The sequence below is a fragment of the Apiospora hydei genome, assembly GCF_038363865.1.
Source record: "Apiospora hydei strain CBS 114990 chromosome Unknown utg000006l_segment0_segment0, whole genome shotgun sequence".
NCBI classification, from domain to species: Eukaryota; Fungi; Ascomycota; class Sordariomycetes; order Amphisphaeriales; family Apiosporaceae; genus Apiospora; species Apiospora hydei.
Window position 1 is genome coordinate 4289161 of NW_027117365.1, and position 21875 is coordinate 4311035.

General features: G+C 53.4%; 10 protein-coding genes across 10 annotated transcripts; 6 read left to right on the top strand and 4 right to left on the bottom strand.

Annotated features, from left to right (window-relative positions):
• Nucleotides 1–757: 757 nt before the first annotated feature.
• Nucleotides 758–1391, bottom strand: PG997_008573 (uncharacterized protein; the record flags this gene model as incomplete). The annotated part of the gene is made up of 2 exons (XM_066812888.1): nucleotides 758–1259; nucleotides 1327–1391. The coding sequence occupies 2 exons, from the start codon at nucleotides 1389–1391 to the stop codon at nucleotides 758–760; spliced, it is 567 nt and encodes a 188-aa protein (XP_066668230.1).
• A 1027-nt stretch (nucleotides 1392–2418) lies between these two features.
• On the top strand, nucleotides 2419–3237 carry PG997_008574 (thiamine pyrophosphokinase-related protein; the record flags this gene model as incomplete). The annotated part of the gene is made up of 1 exon (XM_066812889.1): nucleotides 2419–3237. The coding sequence occupies one exon, from the start codon at nucleotides 2419–2421 to the stop codon at nucleotides 3235–3237; it is 819 nt and encodes a 272-aa protein (XP_066668231.1).
• Nucleotides 3238–3532: 295 nt separating this feature from the next.
• PG997_008575 (DNA-directed RNA polymerases I-II-and III subunit) lies at nucleotides 3533–4057 on the bottom strand (the record flags this gene model as incomplete). Its single annotated transcript, XM_066812890.1, has 2 exons — nucleotides 3533–3638; nucleotides 3714–4057. 2 exons carry the CDS (start codon nucleotides 4055–4057, stop codon nucleotides 3533–3535), a joined length of 450 nt encoding a protein of 149 aa, XP_066668232.1.
• Nucleotides 4058–4662: 605 nt separating this feature from the next.
• PG997_008576 (elongator complex protein 4) lies at nucleotides 4663–5887 on the top strand (the record flags this gene model as incomplete). The annotated part of the gene is made up of 2 exons (XM_066812891.1): nucleotides 4663–5095; nucleotides 5151–5887. The coding sequence occupies 2 exons, from the start codon at nucleotides 4663–4665 to the stop codon at nucleotides 5885–5887; spliced, it is 1170 nt and encodes a 389-aa protein (XP_066668233.1).
• Nucleotides 5888–6303: 416 nt separating this feature from the next.
• Nucleotides 6304–7267, top strand: PG997_008577 (tRNA-splicing endonuclease subunit; the record flags this gene model as incomplete). Its single annotated transcript, XM_066812892.1, has 2 exons — nucleotides 6304–6688; nucleotides 6816–7267. 2 exons carry the CDS (start codon nucleotides 6304–6306, stop codon nucleotides 7265–7267), a joined length of 837 nt encoding a protein of 278 aa, XP_066668234.1.
• Nucleotides 7268–7415: 148 nt separating this feature from the next.
• PG997_008578 (uncharacterized protein) lies at nucleotides 7416–8093 on the bottom strand (the record flags this gene model as incomplete). The annotated part of the gene is made up of 1 exon (XM_066812893.1): nucleotides 7416–8093. The coding sequence occupies one exon, from the start codon at nucleotides 8091–8093 to the stop codon at nucleotides 7416–7418; it is 678 nt and encodes a 225-aa protein (XP_066668235.1).
• A 1984-nt stretch (nucleotides 8094–10077) lies between these two features.
• PG997_008579 (uncharacterized protein) lies at nucleotides 10078–11129 on the top strand (the record flags this gene model as incomplete). The annotated part of the gene is made up of 4 exons (XM_066812894.1): nucleotides 10078–10382; nucleotides 10475–10784; nucleotides 10845–10900; nucleotides 10955–11129. 4 exons carry the CDS (start codon nucleotides 10078–10080, stop codon nucleotides 11127–11129), a joined length of 846 nt encoding a protein of 281 aa, XP_066668236.1.
• Nucleotides 11130–13048: 1919 nt separating this feature from the next.
• Nucleotides 13049–13838, bottom strand: PG997_008580 (uncharacterized protein; the record flags this gene model as incomplete). Its single annotated transcript, XM_066812895.1, has 2 exons — nucleotides 13049–13606; nucleotides 13677–13838. The coding sequence occupies 2 exons, from the start codon at nucleotides 13836–13838 to the stop codon at nucleotides 13049–13051; spliced, it is 720 nt and encodes a 239-aa protein (XP_066668237.1).
• A 2625-nt stretch (nucleotides 13839–16463) lies between these two features.
• PG997_008581 (uncharacterized protein) lies at nucleotides 16464–17407 on the top strand (the record flags this gene model as incomplete). Its single annotated transcript, XM_066812896.1, has 2 exons — nucleotides 16464–16575; nucleotides 16653–17407. The coding sequence occupies 2 exons, from the start codon at nucleotides 16464–16466 to the stop codon at nucleotides 17405–17407; spliced, it is 867 nt and encodes a 288-aa protein (XP_066668238.1).
• A 1176-nt stretch (nucleotides 17408–18583) lies between these two features.
• On the top strand, nucleotides 18584–21640 carry PG997_008582 (uncharacterized protein; the record flags this gene model as incomplete). The annotated part of the gene is made up of 3 exons (XM_066812897.1): nucleotides 18584–19779; nucleotides 19913–20466; nucleotides 20487–21640. The coding sequence occupies 3 exons, from the start codon at nucleotides 18584–18586 to the stop codon at nucleotides 21638–21640; spliced, it is 2904 nt and encodes a 967-aa protein (XP_066668239.1).
• Nucleotides 21641–21875: the final 235 nt, after the last annotated feature.

Here is a 21875-nt window from a genome sequence, read left to right on the forward strand (position 1 = left end):
CAGAGATGGATAGAATCACTGTGTAAATCGGCGAAAACGGGGAGTCCATGCCACGAACGACCACAGATGTAATCAACCTAACCGGGTACTGGGTCATGATGCAACGGTGGTTTGGAGGCTTACTTGATGCGAGAGTAGAAAGGGTATTAAACAGTTGGCTAAGATGCACCATGCATCGCATGGTCGCTTCATGGGTAAGTATGGCAAATGAGCAAGAAGCCTAGATAAGAAACGGCCATTGGAAACAATTCGCTTCTGGATGCATGATTTTCAATGTATCTCAGCCAATACTCAAGAATGGAATACCTTACATATGCTAGTTGTCATTCTTTCGCTTATACGGGTTTGGATTGCAATGTAGGGCCCAGCTATTTGGGTCGTCCATTCAGAGCAAGACGAGAGCGACGAAGCGGTATGCCTTATCATGGTCCTACTCATCGGAGCAGGCATTGCTTTCTTGGTCTTCCGTAATACAAGCCAAGGTCATAATACGGATAAGTGATTTGATGGTCTCGTGAGCCCCAGTGGCGTGATTATGCTAAGGTTGATCAATCGCCAAATGCCGATGCACGGCATTCCGGGTATGGGCTGTCACTTTTCGTTCGGTTCGTAGGCTGGAGTGCGTCAATGCCCTAATCAGCATTCGGTTGGTATTAAACCAAAGGTCAAGTCACAAAGCAGAGAACGAGCACTTAGAACTCAATGAGGGTCAGAATGATGTGCCGTAAATGACTCCTATGCCCCTAACTTGATACTTCTACTCTTGCTCCCTCTCTAAAAAGGTAGGATCGCTCCGCACCCTGCTCTCGAATTTCCTCCACCAGTCCTCAAACGCCCTGAGGGGTACGACTTCGACCTGGCCGGCTTGTCCGCTGAAGCTCGCCAGAAAGTTGAAGGCGTTCTTGATGATCCTTTGCGCCAGTACCTGGGTCGTGGGTGTCTGCGCTCCGGCCTTGACTAAAGCCCCCGAGGGAGAGTTGGTCCCATCCGTCTTGGATGCGGATAACTCCTCGATGCGCGACGCGACGCTGGCGGCATCCTCGATGCTGACACCGACCACGATGCCCTCCTGCCCGCCCGTCGCGCCGACCTTGTACACGGCGCTCTCCTTGCCCGGTCCCACGCCGCCCAAGAATCGGAAATTGGGCTGGCCGCCGCTGGCCAGCACTTCGGGATTGGTGGCGAGATAGATGGCGGCCGCCGTGTTTTCGGGTAGTGTTATGCCCGGGAGTAGGGAAGACTGATAAGTGCGAAAAGGGCTTGGGATTTGCTGGTGTGGTTGAGGGTAGGATATATAAAAAAGATGTGGGAGTTGGGGCCGAGGACGGTTCCGTCACAAGAGGGTGCCCCGTTGGCAGAATACCGAACAGAGGTTGAGTCGGTGCCGCCATTGTATAAGCCCTTCTTCGCGGATAGGGGTATTAGCAGCGGACTTTGCTAGCAGCCCCTAATAGGAGAAACCCGTACAGTTGCTAGCGGTGTACAGACTGTACAGTTGCATGCGCTCGTTGGTTGTCTTGGGATTTGCGTCAATGGTGCACTGTCATAAGCAACGACTTTGCGCAGATGTCGAGTGATTCAGTTAGTTCAATTGATGCCGTTTATGAACGTTTCAGACCGTTGAAGCATGCCGATTGGCTGTTTGCAATCCAGATGAGTCTCGCGACGGCTCGAATCTTCGACACAAAGAAAGTTTGGCCCCCACGATCGATCAGACGTCAGGGCGGAAAACTTCCGAGTGCCCCGCCATCCAGCTGCCCGTAAGCAGCAGCACCCCGCCAAACGAGTGCCTGGGCTGGAATTGGCCAGAGCATCTGATCACCCTCATACCACACGCGCCTATACTGAATATAGGGGCATACTAAGCCAATGCGATTTCGGCGTCTCCTTTTGAACATACGGCAATCGACATCTCCGGGGCTGGGTGCATCGCGAATAATACCTCATTCGTTCTCACATCGCAAATGCTTTCCGTCAGCAAATTCTGTAGCTCATAACACCGCTCCTCGCGTCGCAAGATTCCCAACAATCTCGACATCCGCGAGGCTAATATCGACAACCCCAATTATCACACACCCAAATCACACAAACATCGCCGCACCACACTACAACATGGCACGATTCCGGAACGTGGACCTTATGAGGCAGGCTGACGCGTGAGTCGACATCCAAAAAAAAAAGTCCCGCCGTCTGCTCAACAAGCCGCCCCCGGCTCACTGATTTGTCCTCGTTGTATTCCCGCAGCTTTCCGTACCCAGGCGAGACCGAGACGCCCTTCCAGCACGACCGTCGACACCACCCGCCTCGTCACCCTGCTCCACCGCAACCCCGACGGCACCGACCAGACGATCGGCCTGCTCCTGCCCCAGGTCGTCGAGGCCCTCCTCCCAAGTCCCCGAAGAGATCCGCGGGCCCGTCATGTACGACGCCCCCGCCCGGATCCTGCGCGCCTTCGAGCAGCCCACCGAGCCCGAGCGCTCCGCCGCCGTCGCCGCCGTGATGCAGCGCTGGCGCGAGCAAAAGACCTTCGAGCTCCTGAGCGGCTGGCGCGACGAGCTGTGGCCCGTCTACACCACTAACGACCCCAAGGCGCCGGAGCTCCTGTACAACGTGGAGCGGGCGGGCGCGGGGCTCCTGGGCGTCATGCGGTACGGCGTGCACATGACGGGCTACGTGCGCTCCTCGTCGACGACCGATGGTGACGATAATGATAATAATAATAATCTCAAGATCTGGGTGCCGCGGCGCGCGGCCGACAAGAGCACGTACCCGGGCATGCTGGACAACACGGTGGCGGGCGGCCTGATGACGGGCGAGGAGCCCTTCGAGTGCATGGTGCGCGAGGCGGACGAGGAGGCCAGCCTGCCGGAGGCGCTCATGCGCGAGAAGTGCAAGCTGACGGGCACGGTCACGTACATCTACATCACGGACGAGCGGGCGGGCGGCGAGAAGGGCCTGATCTACCCGGAGACGCAGTGGGTCTACGACCTCGAGCTGCCCGCAGACGTCGTGCCCACGCCGAAGGACGGCGAGGTGGCCGAGTTCCACCTGTGGACGGTCGCGGAGGTCCAGGAGGCGCTGGCGCGCGGCGAGTTCAAGCCCAACTGCGCCCTGATCCTGCTGGACTTCTTTGTGCGCATGGGCATCTTGACCAAGGAGAACGAGACGCACTACGACGAGATCGTGAGACGACCGCATAGAGAAGTGCCGTTCCCCGGTCCGCACCAGGCATTGTAGGAAGAGGGAGAGGGGGAGAGGGGGAAATGTACAAAGCAAGGAGCAGCATGAGGGATGGCCCGGCTAGAAGTTGGCGCGAGCCGATATGTGTTGCATGAATATTATGTCTATGAAACGCCCCGAACGCCTGGATAGATGCATCTGCCTTAGATAGTTTTAGCTTAGCATGCCTCCTTTTGGACGCCATGATACCCCATCTCAATACATCGCTCGCCATGAAATCAGTCATTCGGTCCCGGTTCAGAGTTCTAGTGGTGCGGCGTGAAATTATCAATTCGATGTACCCAGATACCACTTATTTCTTGATCAACAGGTAGGTGTTCTCGACCCGCAGAGGGAGCAGCTTCTTGGAAGGACCCTCGAGCATCATGAGCAGACCGCCGTACGAGATGTATGCCTTACTATTGAGGAGGAAAGACAATGGTTAGCAAATTCGCAATCCAAGCCCAACTAACAGACGATCGGATATTACTCACAGGGTCTGGCCGTCAGCGCCGTCCTCGAACTTGTAGATCTTGCCGTGGCAGACGTAGTCGTAGAGGTCGGCGAGGGAGCTCTCGCCCTTGACGTCGCGCCACCCCTTGCCGTCCGACACGGCGTCGCGGGTGCCGTCGAGGCTGAGGCTGGTGGCCAGGACGACGGTCAGGTGGTCGCCGATGGCGACGGGGAACAGCTCGATGTTGACATCGAGGGTCATCTGCGTCAGGTTGTCCTCGGTCGAGGCCGTGATGCGCGCCACGCGGTCGTACTTGGACTGGTCGCGCTCGTAGATGGTGAAGTTGTCCTCAAAGAGCTGCGCGTCGCCGCCGCCAGTCGCCATTTTGTCGGTAGTTTGGTAGTTGGGAGAAGTCGAAGTCGGGAGGCGTGTGTAGAGAGTGTGCTTCGGTGCGGAGCGCGGTCAGAAGTCGAGATGTGGCGGGATGGGCGGGAGCGTGGGTTGGGTGCGACGGGACTGGACTGACAAGGCGTTGCGAGGCTGGAATGCTTAAGCTCGAAATTTTGACGCTCTGAGTTCCAGCGATTTCAGCAAAGCGGGGCACTCGATTTAGTGACCAGGGCCCAGTTTTGGGGGTCAAGAGCGTCAACGTCAAACCGCCCAAAGGATCACGGTAGGTCTAAAGATGCAATGAAAGACCTTTGAAGAAGATATGATTCCATGATCTTAAATATTACAGTTGCTTGTTTATTAAACTAGACATCAAGTAATAACAAGTAATTCTTGAGATTTTGCAACATCGTTACGTGGATGCATATCAGTCTTGGTTCTTGGTGTTAACGGCCGGTCCCGCTTGGGGTAAAATTAATAAATCTTCGAGGCACACACATCTGAGGTACTAACTGAAGCGGGCAACTAATAAACCCAACAACCACCGTGAGTATTGAAAACCACCATTTCTCACTACTGTGGAATTCTTCACTTGAGAAATGTCTTTCCGTAAACGGAACATGGTGATTAACACCCCTGCTTCGGCGCAGGGGTCACCAGCAAAGGCAGAGAAAGTGACTGTTCCTGGGGTCCGGCCGTCACCTCTCGATGGACGGCCGACAACCTCTACCGGCACGGCGTCCCTGGACACTCTACTGGCTGGCCATGCCGGGTTCCCGCTGGGAACATCTCTCCTGATCGAAGAACACGGCACTACAGACTTTGCCAACGTCCTGTTGCGCTACTACGCCGCAGAAGGTCTCGTGCAGGGCCACCAAGTTCACGTATTGGGCATGCACGAAGGCTGGAAGGCCGAGCTGCCCGGCGTCTCGACTGAGACAGGCTCGCCCAGCAAGTCTGAAACTGCGGCCGGTGACAAGATGAAGATTGCATGGAGATACGAGAGCCTGAGCTCTGCTGGAACGTCCAGAGGTTTGTTTGCCTTTCACTGGAATATAGAAGAGCTTCTCACTAACTATATACTCAGATAGACAAGGGCCACAGAGACCTACTGCTCCAGGCTCTGAGCCAGCATCCGTGTTCTGTCACTCCTTCGATCTCACCAAGAGACTTGCTCCCGGTGATGTGAAGGGACAGGTTGGCTTTCATCCGTCGATGATCATGCCAAAGCTCTCTGCAAAGCCCACCGATGTTACGCCATCATCTCTGAAACTCTTCATAAACGACATTGCGACCAAGGTTGCCAATTCGCCAAAGTCTATGGTGCATCGCATCATTGTGCCCAGTCTTCTTTCGCCAACGCTGTATCCGAGCTCGCTATCTCGGCCTGAAGAAGTCCTACAGTTTCTTCATTCTCTGCGAGCATTATTGAGGCAATACTCGGGGAGAGTTACTGCTATCGTGACGCTTCCACTTACTTTGTATCCACGAACCTCGGGGTTTGTCAGATGGATGGAGCTGCTGTCGGACGGTGTTGTTGAGCTTGTTCCTCTCCAGCTTAATGCTGTCCACGCGCCACCACCAGGTGCAAAGTCAGACTCCAAGTCCGACGAGCAAATGCAAGGGCTCTTGAGAGTCCACAGCCTTCCCGTCTACCACGAAAAGGGTGGTGGTTCATCGGACGGCCATGCTAGGGATGATCTATCCTTCAGTCTCAGTCGCTCCAGAGGGCTGATAATCAAGCCGTTCAGTCTCCCTCCTGCCGATGGCGACGAGCCTGAGAAGAAGCCCGCAGATGCAACTAAACCAAACATGGAGTTTTGATCAATCAAATATTGTTGCACTCAGCCGTCTGTCGACCCTGGCCCAGGAGAAGCATCATAGTCCGTACAGTGCAAATCACTGTACGGTGGGCACTGTGGATGAACCCCACTACCAGCAGAAAAAAGTTGCCTTCAAAACTTCCCAAACTTTTTTCGGGCTTCCTTGGTCTGACTCTTCCAGTTCAACAACTTCAATCTGCAAAAGTAAGTCCAAATTCCTCTACATTTTCGCATTTACCTCTTGACGTGATTACACCAAATAATATCTGTCAATCCCCTGAAAACATTCGTGTTGAAAAACTTATTTAAAGAGATTAATGATTGTCATATCTTTACCATCCTCTCGTCCTGTTTCACTTCATCTCGAGAAGCTGATGCTAACCCAATCTCCCAGGAATCCTCCGCAGAACCGTGACAATGACCTCGAGCAGTCCTCGTCCCCATGTGCGCATCTCGAAGGCAGCCAATCGCTACCTCGTCTTCGACATTGACGATGTCATGTACCTACGCCGTAACCACAATATCTGCTCCGTCTTTGTAGGAACCATGCCGCAGGCGCCACAGCAGAGCGCCTTCATGGGCCTGCCCATAGAACTGATGGCCGAGGAGGCCCAGGTGCTGGTCGAGAAGAACGTTGCTTTTGTCGTTGACGACAGCAACTACCACCCTGCTCGGATCGCCGCGGCTGGTCCACAAGACAGGCAGTACCTTGACGCCGTCAAGACTGTTACCAGTGATGCTCAGCGTAGTATGCGTGAACAAACGGAAGCTCGAAAGGCCATGTATGCCAACAAGGGGACCAGTAAAAGAAGGAGAAGAATAACAAGCAGGCGCCAGATACGCAAGCCTCTGAAGACGTGACCGTTGTTGCCCTTTGGCTGATGCGGAAGAAGCCGCAGCAGCAACAAGCTTATTTGACACGACCCCAGCACCTGCAGCCGCAACTACTACTAAGAACTCCCCAGTGACCCGCGAAGCGCCAGAAGCCTGGATGGCAACGCTGACCACCAGCGGCGCGCTCCTCACCCCTTCACCAGGCCAGGATGAGCAGCTGGCATCCGTCGACGTGCCGGCCTCGTATCCGCTCTACGCTCACCTACAGGACAAGGGCTACTTCATGATGCCTGGGCTACGCTTTGGCTGCGACTACAACGTCTATCCAGGCGACCCTCTGCGGTTCCACAGTCATTTCCAAGCGACAGGGTTTCAATGGAACGAGGACATCAACTTGCTAGATCTCGTGACGGGTGGTCGACTGGGCACAAACGTCAAGAAGAGTTTCCTGATCGGTGGTAGAGTTGAGAGCGAGGAGCAGCACAAGGACAACACAGATGCCACCCGTGATGTTAGGGCGTTTAGCATTGAATGGGCTGCTATGTGACAAACCCACCATAGTTCAATATCAATCTAAAAAGAATACAAAAATGAGGACACTGCCCAATTTGATTCATTCATATCGCCTGTTGACTTGCGTTATTCCGAGGCCTACAGCCCTTTATAACTGTTTCCATACCGACTTCTACCGTGGTTCAATTGTCGCGGATCATGTCTCCTACACGCACCAGGAATCTAGCAACACACAAAGACCATCCCCCAACCGACTCAGTAGGATAAGCAGGTGGTGGATCAACAAGCTCTGCTGCCATCGCTGCAGCACCACCATCGCGATATATACCAGGAGAGGCAGGTTCCCCAACGGTGAAAGGCTTATCCTTTCGGGAGGTGCAACCGAAAACGTAGGGTAGCGCAGCGACTATTCCCGTCCACCACTCGAACCAGTAGCCGATCCAGAAACATACTTCGGCTTGGTAGCTGAAGAATGCCAAGCCGATCCCGCCCTGGTGATAAATCACGAACGCACATACTGCCAGGGCCGATGCCAGAGAGCACTCTTGCCCTTTAAACGGCGATTTGTAGAGATGTTGCAGTTCACTATGGGCATCTAGTATGATTGCACCCAGACCCAAGCTCGCGAATTTCAGCAGACCGAACAGCCAGGTTGTAGGCTGATCAGTCAACTCCGGAATGTGATGGCGGGATACGTAGAGTAAGGCGGCCACCGCGGTCGTACACACAGCTATCAATTGACTAGGACCCGACATAGGGGTCACCCAGCTGGGTCCTGTAGCTTTCCGTACTTGGTGTTGAGGCTGGACAGGTTGGGGGGCTCCGGTCGAGTCTGTTTCGTTTTTGTTGGAGGTCGTCATGGTGGGTTGGTTGGAAAGGGTCATGTTCGTGGTGAGGACGATGAGAGAAAGGACTGGCTATGGGAAGAGCACGGAGAGAAAAGGGCTGTTGTAATTTGTAAGTTCCTGGTCTCGACTGGTTTAAAGGAAAGCAGCACTATTAAAAGAGACAGTAGAATGTATTGTATTGTGTCCGAGGCTGGTTATATATGATCAACAGGGAGATGGAAAGAATTGACCTCGCCTTGGTAAGCCTGGGACAACCAGGAACTGCTTCTGGTTTAACCATATTGGGTTTTCACCACAGCTGGAGATATGCTTTTGAAAAAAGATGGGTTGCTTAAATGTCGAGCATGTCAATCGGAGGAAAGTACGGGACTGAGAAATATTGAGCAAGTAAGTAGGTAGGCAGTGAGGGTTGTACCGTCCGTGGCAACAGGCTCGACAACGTTCGCTACTCTGGACATGGATGCCATGCCTCCTATTTGGCCGATTTGGGCTGTCTAAATCGAAGCCAGTATCTTCATTTCTAGCCAAGAGCCTCTGAAATATTTGAGCGGCAGTTCCGCCGTGACGAAGAAGTTCCGATGGTTGAGGCCGGCTGACTGTCATTGACGTCGTCCAAGAGTGGTCAAGAGCCTCGGATAACCAGTTGGGCCAGTGGCTCAGGTTCAAAAGAACTCTCGTGATGTCGTAGGCAGTGCGATTGGCATTTTGGCAATTCCATACACCAATCTGCCCGAATCTGGGCAACCCCAACCACGAGGACTCGAGAAAAGGAGTTATGGTACACCAAGCTGGATTACACCTTATGGTGCATATGCGACGCGCTAAAATCTTGTTCGGAGAACTTATCAATGTTGAAACATTGTTGCATATTATGCAATACCCATTGGGCAGATCACTAAGTGCAAGTATCTACGGGATATATAAGGAGGCGATCAAGAACTGGACATATCGAAGCTTGAGGGTTTGACATGTGGAGGTGTGTTTGACCCCAGCTCCGCAAAATGTTTTCTTTATAAAGCCCCATAAGCAGCTTCTTTTCCAACCAAGAAGGACAGTCGTCAGAACGATTGGTCGATTAGTGTAGGGTTAGCACGTGGGATTTTGACAACATCAAAATCAATTCTTCCCGAGACGCGAGTTCGATTCTCGCATTGACCTTCGATTTTTGCTTTATTCCATGATGCAAGGTAATATTTTTGCCCATCGCACGTATTGTAGGCTAGTTCCTGTCATCTTCGCTTGTTTACACGCTCCTCAATGGGACTTGCATAATCCGGTTGGCAGTGAATACTGTCTTATGTTTTTGGCTTCTACGTCATCTGGACGAATTTGTGGAATAATTGGCTATCATCCCGATAGGTGGTAGTCGAATACAGAAGCTGTCAATGGAATATCTGCCAATGGAGTAACCTAGCTGCTTGGTCGATAAGGTGGTGCTCCAATTGTATCAGCAATCGCAAAATCGCCGAGTGGTGCTGATAGGAGGTAGATTGTGATAGAACGCGATGACAAGCGGCATAGCTGTCCACCTTGAGCTCCCATACTACGGAGTATCCATAAGATATATCATAATAGTCCTAATAATAGCGATTCTCCGACAACTTGGAGTCTAGTCTGCCAAGAAGAAGTCCATTGATCGACTTCAACGGACAAATGGAATCCTAATATCAGTTCTTCTGTCAATCCGGGCCAGGATAGCGCGGGGTAGTGGGGGTTCCAATGTTGCTTGGAGTTGCCGATAAGGCATCATACGTACAGCTCCGCAGCCGAATCACGACATCGGGCCCATTGACTCGCAACAGTTGTCTGATTACCTGGCAGACCAAAACAAGATCTTTTCTCCTACCCAGCTTGCACTATTCCGTCCATGAAGTACCTGCGAGCCGCGATCCAAACCCTCAATTGCCTGTCACGACCAAAGCTTTGGCATACCCAACACCACCAAGCTTCCCGACTTATATCTCCCGGGTGGAGCTCCTCTGTATTCCGACGCACCATGTCTTCTGCCGTAGCGAAGCGCCTCGAAGGCAAGACCATCGTCATCACCGGTGCCTCCTCTGGCATCGGCCGTAGCACCGCGTTTGAGTTCGCTCGCACCGCGCCCAAAGACCTCAAGCTCATCCTGACGGCGCGACGGATCGACACCCTCAAGGAGATCGCGGCCGATATTGCAAAGGAGGTCGGAGATGGCGTCAAGGTCCTGCCGGTGCAATTGGACGTGAGCAAGCCCGAAGAGATTCGGGGCTTCGTCGAGGGGCTCCCGGCCGAGTTCAAGGAGATCGACGTGCTCGTGAACAATGCGTAGGTGGCTGGCCCTCGGACACTTGTCCGATACTTAATGTCTTCCCTGGCAACGCTCGGAACATTTTTCGACTAATATGCATCGTATACAGTGGTCTGGTCAAGGGCGTCGCGAAAGCCCCCGAAATCCTCGAGGAGGACCTCAACGTCATGTTCAACACCAACGTGACCGGCCTCATCAACATGACGCAGGCCATCCTCCCCATCTTCTTGAAGCGACCGAACGGCGGGGCCGGCGATATCATCAACATTGGCAGCATTGCGGGGCGGGAACCTTATATTGGCGGCAGCATCTACTGCGCGACCAAGGCTGCTGTGCACAGCTTCACGGATAGTTTGCGGAAAGAGCTCATTGCCACGAGGGTTAGGGTCATGGAGATTGACCCTGGCCAAGTTGAGACGGTAAGACGATGCATTTCTCCATTGGTAGAGTGGGATGGAAGCTGACTTGTTTCTTCGCAGGAGTTCTCCGTTGTGCGGTTTTACGGCGACAAGGCAAAGGCAGATGCGGTCTATGCGTAAGTAACACCAGTGCTGTTGATCATCAATGCTTATATGCTAACCTGCTGCAGTGGGTGCGAGCCTCTTACACCAGACGATATCGCCGAGGTGGTTGTCTTCGTCGCTGGTAGGAGGGGAGAACGTGGTGGTGGCCGATACGCTTATCTTCCCGAGCCACCAGGCGGCTGCGACCGTCATGCACAAGAAATGAACATAGCTACGACAAGGCTGACATGTATAGAATAGACACAGTTCATTACTGTTTGGAGAAAGATCCAAGATGTCGTTTTGCTATAGCGTAGTGGTCGATCCCAATGGTACGCCTAAGGGCTATTCTATTCAGCCCTCGAGCTCACTAGTTTTCGGAGGACAGACGACACCTTGGCATTTGATGAAAACCCCTTTCTTCACATACCGCTACAAGCGACCGAACACAGAGCCACGTTCTGACCAATGTTGAGTCCAGTGATAATGCGACAAGCCATTCGTCCGTGAAGACTAATTACTCGCTCATATATCGTACGACTCCCATTTTAGGTCACACTTGGCCATTTCAGCCACTTGTCACTCTGCACGCTATCTGCAGATTTGCCACCAGGCTCTGGCCAGATTCGCTCTGCGAGCTTGAATTTCTGTGAATATGGACCAATAGTTGCTCCAAGACCTTACGACCTCTTGTTGCACCTACCAGCCTACATACCTGGCTGCCAAAACACTTCGGGGGCGTCCATATTGGCATGGATGGAACTCGTATGAGCGATTTACCGCTTGTTTACATTCTTGCAACTCCGCCTGGGCCTGATTTTCAGCATGTATGCATGCAACATATGATACGACCAGACACCGTATCGTCGATCACATCAGCCAAACGTTGCCCGAAACCTGGGCCTGATGACATGGGACAACCAACGATGACACCCTTTCACGGGCGAAGGGAAACTGATAAACCCATAACTGATGCAGAAGCGGGTGAGGGATATGTGTATATGAGGGCCAGTTGGCCACCATGTACGACAGGGGGAAACGAGTGTTGATTGCCAGATTATGGCATGTTGTCGGGTCATCGTAGATGTGTGCCCATCCGGACCCCACGAAACGCCTTGGTATGCGGGAAAAGTCTCCATCCATCTTGATCACGTACAGTCCCAGTGAATCTATGCTTATCCACAGTGGACACTTCGTGGAGCACGCGGCTAATGGGTGCGGGATGGATGGCGGGATGGAATGGGTCGTGGGGTGTGAAGTGTCCGGGGCATCACCAGGTTTTGCTTGGCTACCAAGCCTACTGTCAACATTGAACAGACTTACGTGGTCTTTCTTTCATTGCCATACGGGTCTCTTCGCAATACACCACACCATGATACCTGGTTCCATCAAGTGTGATAGCCCCCGAAACCGCGTACATTAGGTATGCAATTACCTGGTTGGCGAACACACTCGTAGACAACACGCCATTTTGACCTGAAGCCTCGCCAGCTTTGCCGTATCTGTGATCAAGTAGGCTATCATTGCCCAAGTCTCAAAGCTATGGGATACGGGTATGCTCATGCAGTCAAATATTATCCTGCTGGCAACTAGAACGCACCTGTGTTACCAAATGTAGTGTCCCGTCGTAATTTCTCATATCGCCAGCCGCTGAATGCCAAGACCATGTGAAAGCACATGTTTGGGTAGATCGTGTTAGCACCGATTTAGATTGCCCAAGGGTGAAATTTCCAGATGGGTTGGTCGAGCTCGACTTATGAGGAAACCAGATCAAGTGCTCAGAGATTGGTCCGAAGCCATTCACAGACATATCGCGAGAAGAGGCTTTTTTTTTATATGTGAAGAGAGGTAATAAGTATTCCTGTATTGTATTTCCGCAAAAATGCTGATGCGGGAGCGGTATCATGTAAAAATGCTACAATGCCTGGGTATTTGCCCACCAAAAGTCATGCTGCTGACCAAAACCCATCTCAATGAACACCTTATCCCATGATACCGTTTTGCTGATCCAAAACGCCTTATAGTCCGCCCCATCCATTTCCAAGAACGCCCAAATGATGATAATAGATACAATGCAAATGATTCAAACCCGCTAATAGAAACTCCGAATGTAATGCATATTGCGAAGTCTCCATGAAGCAGTCGTGTGAAATCGTGAGAACGAGCTGAGCGTCAAAAATCTACTCGTAGAAGCGCTCGAACCAGTCGTACTCGAGCAGCTCGGCGGGCGCGGGCCACCAGGCCATCAGGGGGCCCTCGAGGTCCGCGACGTGCGACTCGACGGCGACGGTCTTGACCTTCTTGGCCGCGCGCTCCTCCTGGTGCCGCTGCTGCTCCTCGGCGGCGGCGCGCTGGTTCTTGACGACCCAGTCGTACTCGAGGGTGTCGATGGGCGCGGGCCACCAGGACATGACGGGCCCGTCGACGGAGACGACATGGTGGTCCGCGGGCACGTCGGGCTCGTGGAACTGGACGGCCTTCTTGGCGGCCGTCACGGACTGCGCCGCGCCGGCCCGCTGGAAGGGCGGTCTCGTGGCCGAGGGCTGCTGGGGCAAGGGAGAAGACTCCTCGTCGATAGACTGGCGGCCCAGGAACACGGGGAACTCGAAGTCGTCCTCGCCGACCGAGGTGGCGCCCCGGTGTCTGCGCTGGGGCGTCGGGGGCGAGGGCGGGATCTCGAGGTCCTCCTCGCTCTCCGAGGGGATGTCGCTCAGGACGGCGTCCTCGTCGTGCTCATGCTCGGGGTGTGCGCGCCCGTGGACGCGTCGGAGAAGGGGTCAGGTCGTCCTCGTGCAGAGGCTCGACGACGTGGTTGATGATGATCTTGCTGCTGTCGGCGTGGTGGTGGTTGCCGTCGACGTACAGGAAGTCGAGCAGGTCGTCGTCGTTGGCGACGGCGACGAGGCTGGAGATGCCCTTCTGGGTGGTGAAGTCGTCTTGTTGGCTTCTAAGTGTGGATCGGAAGGCCATGACTAGGTATGTGTATAAGTGGTGGTGTGTTGTTGGGTGGTGTGGTTGTGGATATAAGTGTGGTTGGTGGTGTGGTACTGGTAGTAGTACTCGGTGCTGTCGGTGCTATTCTTGATATATCTTTGAGGGGCTGCTGAGATCTGGGGATGGAAAGCGAGATTCAGACATTCCTCAACGGGTTCTATTGACATGGCTATATAGGTGCTAGACGGATCTGCCATCTTGGTCCCTTGGACGGCCCCCGACGAAAGCCTCTGCTTCGCCAAAGACAAGGCAATCAAACGGTGGCCTGATTTGTCTGTTACACTGCGAGAAAATTGACTGATTCGAGGCGCCCGTGACACTGCCCCTTCCCCGACTCTTTCTCGCACTTGGCATTATTTCGCCAGGTAATGGGTTACAGCTAGGATGCGCAAAACGACGTGGGCTTGCAGGCTAGAATTTCTCCCGCCGCGGGGGTGCCCAGCTTCTGCCGTGCTGCTGGGCGATTTCCGTCGGGACAGCTCATTTCGAGCCTGGAATCAGCTCGCCATCGTACGACCGGAATGCGCCGGGGTGGATCAAAAGCAATGCTCTGCAACCCCGACTTCACCCGGCCTCACATTCTCCTGGCCCAGCACTGCCCAGCCTTGTCATGCCCACCCGATTCATTGGTCTCGAACCAGCCAAGCCCTGCAAGCCTCGCAAGCCCAGCGCTCAGAGCCGCCTGCCGCCTCCGTCCCCAGGGAAAAATCTTGAGCAGTCAGAACCCGTTTCACACCGGCCAACCTGGTCCACAGTCAGCGCACCCTGTTACCCCAGGGCCTACATAGCGACCAGTGCCGGGTGAGATGCAACAAGTCCAGAGAAGCATGCAGCATGTGAACATGGACGACATGAAAACATCGAACGATTCAACCACCTGCAAGACGGCCAAGCTGTAGGTCAAGGCACACACACGTATTAGGTAGCTGCGTCGTATTGCCACACCCGCCTCACATTTCTTCCCGCATTGCAGCACGAACGAGATAGATTGCAAGAGATTCAGTATATTGAAACGTTAACAGTTATATTGACTACATGGCATCCGGAGAGATGGCCAACTCTCATTGGCCCCTCCAGCTGCGATGGTATCTATTTTGTCACAAGGAATCACGGCCAAGCCTGCAAGATGCCGCTTGGATGGTACGAGCTAGATCTACTGTCGACATGTCAGCGCCATGCATCCAAACATACACGGATATGACAAATGTGATTGGAGGGTATTGGTTCAGTAAACCAGTTTACTCATTCACGAGAGCCGTCCCTCGATGCCCGCGCCCCAAGACGGAACAACGAACATCAAGAGCACTAAAGCGGAATTACGGAATGAACAACTCCACAACCCATCATCAACAGCCCCGAAGGAAAGTCTCGGGTACGGAAGGACCAGCTCGGCTCAACGTGAGATAGTTGAATGGATAAACAGTTTTCATCATTAAAGCATGGGTAGGAAGAGTCGAAGGCGAGGTTGTGAGCTTACCGGAACGAATCGTCAACAGGCGAGAAGCAGATCCGTGAGAGAATACACCTAGATATCTTGGATATGTTAGCAACGACTTCTTCAAAGTACGGCAGGTTTATCGGGTAAAATCAATGTTGGTTTGAATCAGAGAGTAGACATTTGGTATTGGGGTATCTTCATTCTTGTTCAGAAGCAGAACTGAAAAATAAGATCTCATCATTGACATTGGAGGTGAGGGAGAAGAAGGCAGAAATAATGGTGGTACATACGGTAAGTGGTACGTTGGTCGAAACGGAGTTGGCGCGCTGTAGACAGTTTTGTCGTGACATGATATGCTAGAATTGCTGATTCCAGGTTAGCTTGCAAAGTCAAGAAATATCATGACAGTTGAAAAAGCTAGGTATTGCTTCAGATGGTAGTGCATGTTTGTTCAGGATCGCTCATCAGAATCGCGAAGAACTGTGGTATGGAGATCATCAATAGCAGATGAGGGGGATGGAGTGATATGGGAGGTGACAAGGCAGAACTTACTCAGTAACCGTAGCACAAGCGTGGCAGATGTACTGCATAATCGGATATTTTCCGATGTTCCCTCTTCAAACCAAAACCTCAGCCGATCTTCCAAAGACAGACAAACAGCCCCAGCCAGCCACTGAGCGTTGAGCCCACACAGCCGCCATCTCAGCACCTTGTCCCCAAGATAATGCTGGTCGATCATGTCAGCCTGAGCATTTCCTGTGACCTCCATATATTCTTTGAAGCACATTCAATTGGTAGACTGGTGGCCGGGCTGGCGCTGGCTGGGCATGTTTGTTTCGTTCTTTGGTCGAAGCTGGGTGAGGGATTGGAATGGAGAGGAAAATTGTGAGGAATCAAAGAAAACCAAAACATGCTGCAGGACAGAAAAATTTCAAGAAGTAGTCGCGGTTGGGCAGGATAGTGGGGTCTGTGCATAAGCTGGCTGGATGGGCTGAATTCCGTGGTGGGGCAAGCAGCAAGCTTAGCGCTGCTCAGTGCTGCAGGTCGCGCAGTCCACCCGTGACGGAATGGAACTGGGGGTGGATTGAATTTTTGGTTTCTGGCGATTGCGATACCTGCGATACCTGCGATAACCTCAGAGCTCACTTTTGCAGCAACCCGCCATGGCCGACCGAAGACGAATAAACGGCCCAGTCGGGGCCACGACGCCTCCGATATTTGACAAACCCGCAGGGCCAGCTGCTGCGAAGACTCGCGACGCCATCCGAAAGATTTGTAAGTCGAACAGCGTTTGACTGGTAGTATTACTTGACCAAATAGGATGACCATGACTGACTGGCCGAACATTACAGTCTTGAAGACGGGCATTACACCCTCGGCCTCCGGATCCGCCTACCTCGAGCTCGAGAACCCCAATCCGCAGAGACCCGGAAACACCAGCCTGAAACTGTCCTGTACAGTTCATGGCCCCAGGTCGCTCCCAAGATCTGCGCCTTTCTCACCCCACATCATTCTCACCACACATGTCAAATACGCACCGTTCGCAACGAGGCAAAGACGCGGTTACCTCCGAGACTCGAGCGAGAGGGATCTTGGCGTACACCTAGAGACTGCTCTCCGAGGAGCCATCATCGCCGACCGGTGGCCTAAAAGTGGTGTCGACATCATCGTAACGGTTGTTGAAGGCGACCAAGATCGGGACTCCCCGAGAGCCAAAAAGGATGACGAAGGCTGGGATATGATGAATGTGCTCAGCGGTTGCATTACTGTTGCGTCTGCTGCAATTGCGGATGCGGGCATAGACTGTGTTGACACCGTTGCTGGCGGCGTAGCAGCCCTCGTCTGCAAGGACGATAAGACGGCCCCTACTATCGTCATGGACCCCGTCGTTGCAGAGCACGGCAGTATTCTTGCTGCCTGCTGTGTTGCTTATCTGCCGACCAGAGACGAGATCACAAACATGTGGTTTAAGGGCCGGTTACCGGGAGCGGATATGATGGTCTACGACAAACTCATGGAAAAGAGTCTGGTGGCTTGCCGGTGTGCCAACCGTGTCATTGTCCAGGAGTTGAACGAGACCGTCAAGAAAGGCCAAGGAATTTCTTGAATCTAGGGAATTTTGATCATGCAGACCATCAACTCCCCGGTCGTATCGCCAAAGGGCCAATGAGCAGTCGTTTTGCGGGCAGTCGCCATGCAAGGACGTACTGATTTGTCTAGGAACTACCTATGCTGGCAACCCAGATGGCATTGGCCCTATGTTATGGCCATTGTACCAGAAATGCCGTCCAATCTCGTTGACACCAATGGCAGGTGGCTCTTTACTGTCACCAACGAGGGAAACAGTCGAAGAAAAGACTGGACGCTACGATACCACATGCCCTAGAAGAGGGAATGCAGACCTGGTTGAGCTGAACTTGCGCTGGTGTGCAAGATGGGATACCTGGCATACTACCCGATCTTAAGCAGACTGTATTTTCCTCCTTCCATGTAGCCCAATCTCACAGCGTAGCTATGGGAAGCGAGAGATGCTTTAATGCATATCAATTCCCACCTTGCCCCCGTTATGCTGCTTGATATAGAATGCATAAGTCCAAGTATGTCAGTCTCTACATGTAGTAAGCCCATATAAATAACATGTCTTGGTCAGCTGCAGGGCTTATTCATAAATACGTCATCCAATCATGTCTCGACACTCGGTTCGGAGCAGTTCGTATCCGGATTAAACTCCATGAAGGGATAGAATAAGCATCAACGGTAAAACACGAGGAAGCGAAACATTCGTGTGAGCTGCTGCTGCTGCTGCTGCTGCTGCTGCTGCGGTGATTGATACATATTTATCACCTTACCCCGGTTTTGCTTTGTTTGGGGGCCTGGGGGCCGCTGGAGAGTTGAACGGAGCTCGGGCCGGCGAAGACTAATGTACCTGTATCGGCGTAATCAGCCCACCATCAGCTCCCTCCTGAGCCATGACATGCTAACCTACAGCCTACTTACTTGACTTGACTTGGACTTGCCAGAGCAACGTTCAGTAATTCTTCCATTCCCGTTGACCAAGTAAATGCCATCCATCAGGCACCATACGCCGTGATAGTGGGCAATCAGGACCAGCAGAGTCCGCCTCTCACCACGGCCTACCTAGCATTTGGGCGACAATGCATGTCCCATACCCGTCGCGACCTGCATAGCAATCCAGCATTCCAAACGCGTGATCCCTACTTTCCTCCACCGGCCACCTCGGCACATGTCAGACACCGGAACATTGCTGAGCCAGCACAGCAGCATGGCCAGCCCAGGCGCTGCTGTGCCATCGCCGACAGCCTTTGACAATTCGAGCGCCTGGATGTGGTCCAACTTCTCGCTCTGGACCGCACAGCACCTCAACATTACACGTTATGCCCCGTCCTTCGAAGACCTGCTGCTAGCGGGACCTCGCATGCTCACTAAGCTCGGCTCCATCATCCCCTTCCATGACGCCGGCCCCGGAGTCGACGGCGGCCACGCGACTTTTGGCCAGCAAATGTACCCCGATGCGACAGTAGCCGCCAATTACTTCCACGGTGCCACCGAGACCATCCAGACCGTGGCATCGTCGACGTTACACGAGGCCGCCGCCGGTGCCGTCATGGACGAGGAAATGCATCAGGATCCCGCGGCTTTTGCCTCGCGCTTCAGCGCCGAGAGCACCAAGGGCCTGGGCAGCATCATCAGCTACATGACGAGCAAGTGGGCGCTCTGCTGCGTTGCCATGGCCATCGTCCTCAACCGAACGCACATCTTCGCAGCTTCCCGACGCCGATTGCGCCTACACTGGCCGATACGGCTGCTGCTCCGATTCCTACCGATCGCGCTTTTCCTTTACCAAGCGAAAGACATCCTACAGTCGATACAATGCCAGACCTCCCCCGACTTTGCCGAAATGCGTTGGGGTAATAGTACGAAGAGCTCGGATCTCATGTTTGCATACGCCGGAGGATACCTTCACACCGTCAGCTCCACACTGCTGCTCGGTGCGGCCGACATCGACTCCTGTCGCGCTGTGAACATGGTTCCCCAGACCGAATCCGTCTACCCGGCGGAATTGCAAGGGTCTTTGCCACTGCTATGGCCTCTCTTCGGCACGCTCTGCCTTAGTCACTTCGTGGAAACGATCTCGTGCGCCGTACAAGGGAGAGCAGTGGCTGTTGAGACGGGCATGACTCTCTTTGAGCATTCGTTGGCATTTGCAGAGGCTGATGCTGCCATCAGCAACCAGCTAGGTTGGGGCCTCTTCGGGGGCACGACTTCGTCAAACGTCACTTTCCAGCAAAGTTCTGGCCCGAACCTCGCGATCTCCAGGTCAATGATCATGAGACGAGTCAATACTGCCCCTGAAGTGCTCTTTGTGGCTTTCTTGTCCTCCATGGGTCATGTTACAAGCCATCTACTGGGCGTCTTCAACCTCCAGAGCAAGTTCCGTCTCATTAGTACTGGGTTCTGGTAAGTTTCGCCTTTTTGTTGTCTATCCGAATGCTTTTCTTTTTTAGCCACCATCACTTTATGCTACGTCAATGCCTCTCACTGCCCCATCTGCTCGACCTCTCGCCAGATACAAGCTAATGTCAATATACAGGGCGCTCGGCTTCATGGCAAGTATCGTGATAGAGGTCTACCGCTTCTCCTTTGATGACCCCGCCAGCATGGGGCTCTTCAGGTTTCCTACGGTCTGTATTATTGGCTTCATCCCTCACGTGCTGGTATTCGCGGGCATAATGATGTGCTCCGTCATATACGCGCTGGCCCTTACTCTTTCGGCCCTCGCACCGCCAGCTGGGACCGAAGCCGCAGAGCGATTGTCTTTCCGTCAGCGGCTGGTAAATGCCCACCATAACATGCAAGCCAACATCTCGTTTTCCGACGTCCGCATATCTTGGGAGATGGACTTCTATACTGCTCTCCTCCGAACTGGTTTTAGTATTATCACAATGGCTAGCGAAGCTGTCTATTTGAACGAAGACCGAGGAGTCACCTTGAAACAGCATACCTGGCTAGAGGAGCAAAGGTTCAGGGAACTGGAAAAGTTCCGGATGCAATGGACTGGTCCAAATATGGGCGATACCCCTATGACTTGGGAGGCACAATCAGTCTTGTCCCCATCAAAGACAACGAGATTGGTGCATCGAGTGGGTATGCAAGGGAAAGAGCAGCGCAGAAGTTGCCAAAGTCCAAAGTGGGAGACAAGCGGGCGCGGGATGGAGTCGGTGCAGCCGAGCGGAGTTCGCGGTGGCTGTTGGCATTGGAGTTTCTGATGAATATTTGGCGGTTGGTCTTGCGTTGGATGGCATTGATTGCACTCAAAACGCTGGCCCGAGTTGGCATCACAACTCAACCTGGTCTATTGGTCTGGTTAACTCGTCTTCCCAGCACAGGAAAGAAGGACGAGAGACAGTCTGGAGATGCGAGGACATATGCCCGTGCTAGCGGTCGCAGCGGAAGTTCGGCTCTTCGTAATGACGAGCGAGTCGATATTGAAGCAGCGGTCCGTCAGCGACTGAAGATGGCGCCAGAGACGGCCAACATTCCGGAGAGAGATATAGATAAGCATCTATACGCCTCATGGACGTTTGGCGAACTTTGGGGCTCGGCGGATACGAGTGGCGACTGGGAACCAGCAGAGGATGCCGACAACTGGGATACGACCAGCATGATCTACAGTGTTGCTGGAAGTGAGGTGGACCCTGATGAAGACCGGGACCCTTGGGAGGATGACGATAACAACCTAGATGATGGCCAGCGCACCCCGACGCAGACGTCACCTTTCGCTTCTCGCGAGTCGACACCGTTCGACCAGCCCCTTCCCGTAGACCAATTGGCCCGGCTCCTACATCCGCAATCGCCCGAGGATCGGCAAGAAGCACATACACTTGCTGCGCACCTGAGCAGCGACCGGATCATGACGCGTTCGCAGTATGCCCGCCAGCAGGCCTCAGCACGCACTCGCTTGTTGACGTCTTCTTCCGGGGGTCGACGGACGAACCAGAAGTTGACGCCCGATGAGGAGGCCGAGCTTCTCGAGCAGCTTATCATCTCGCGGCGCTCTCAGCGATCGTCTTCTGACGAAGCAGGTCAGCAACCGCAGCTTGACCAAGGCACTGAGAACACGGGCCCTTGGGCGGGGCTGGGTGACAACGGACCCCAGTGCGTTGTCTGCCACAGCGCGCCTCGCACTGTCATCGTCTGGCCTTGCCGCTGTCTCAGCCTGTGCGACGAATGCCGTGTCTCGTTAGCTATGAACAACTTTGACAAGTGCGTCTGTTGCCGGCGGGACGTCATCAGCTTCTCGAGGATCTATGTGCCTTGAGGAGACCAGGAGACTGCAAATGACCGAGCCGGAAAGGGGGTTTGATTTTATTGTTTGGTACCTGACCCGGGCATCACACCATTGTCACCTGACATTTCTGTTTTCATATCTATTGTAGGGCGTTATTAGGAAAGGGGCAGTAGTGGGTCTGGCACATGTCCAAGTGCATTTGATTCTTGGGCCTTTTGTTGATTTTTGCTCCCGGAGAAGGCATGGCACAGCGGTCTGGGGATGG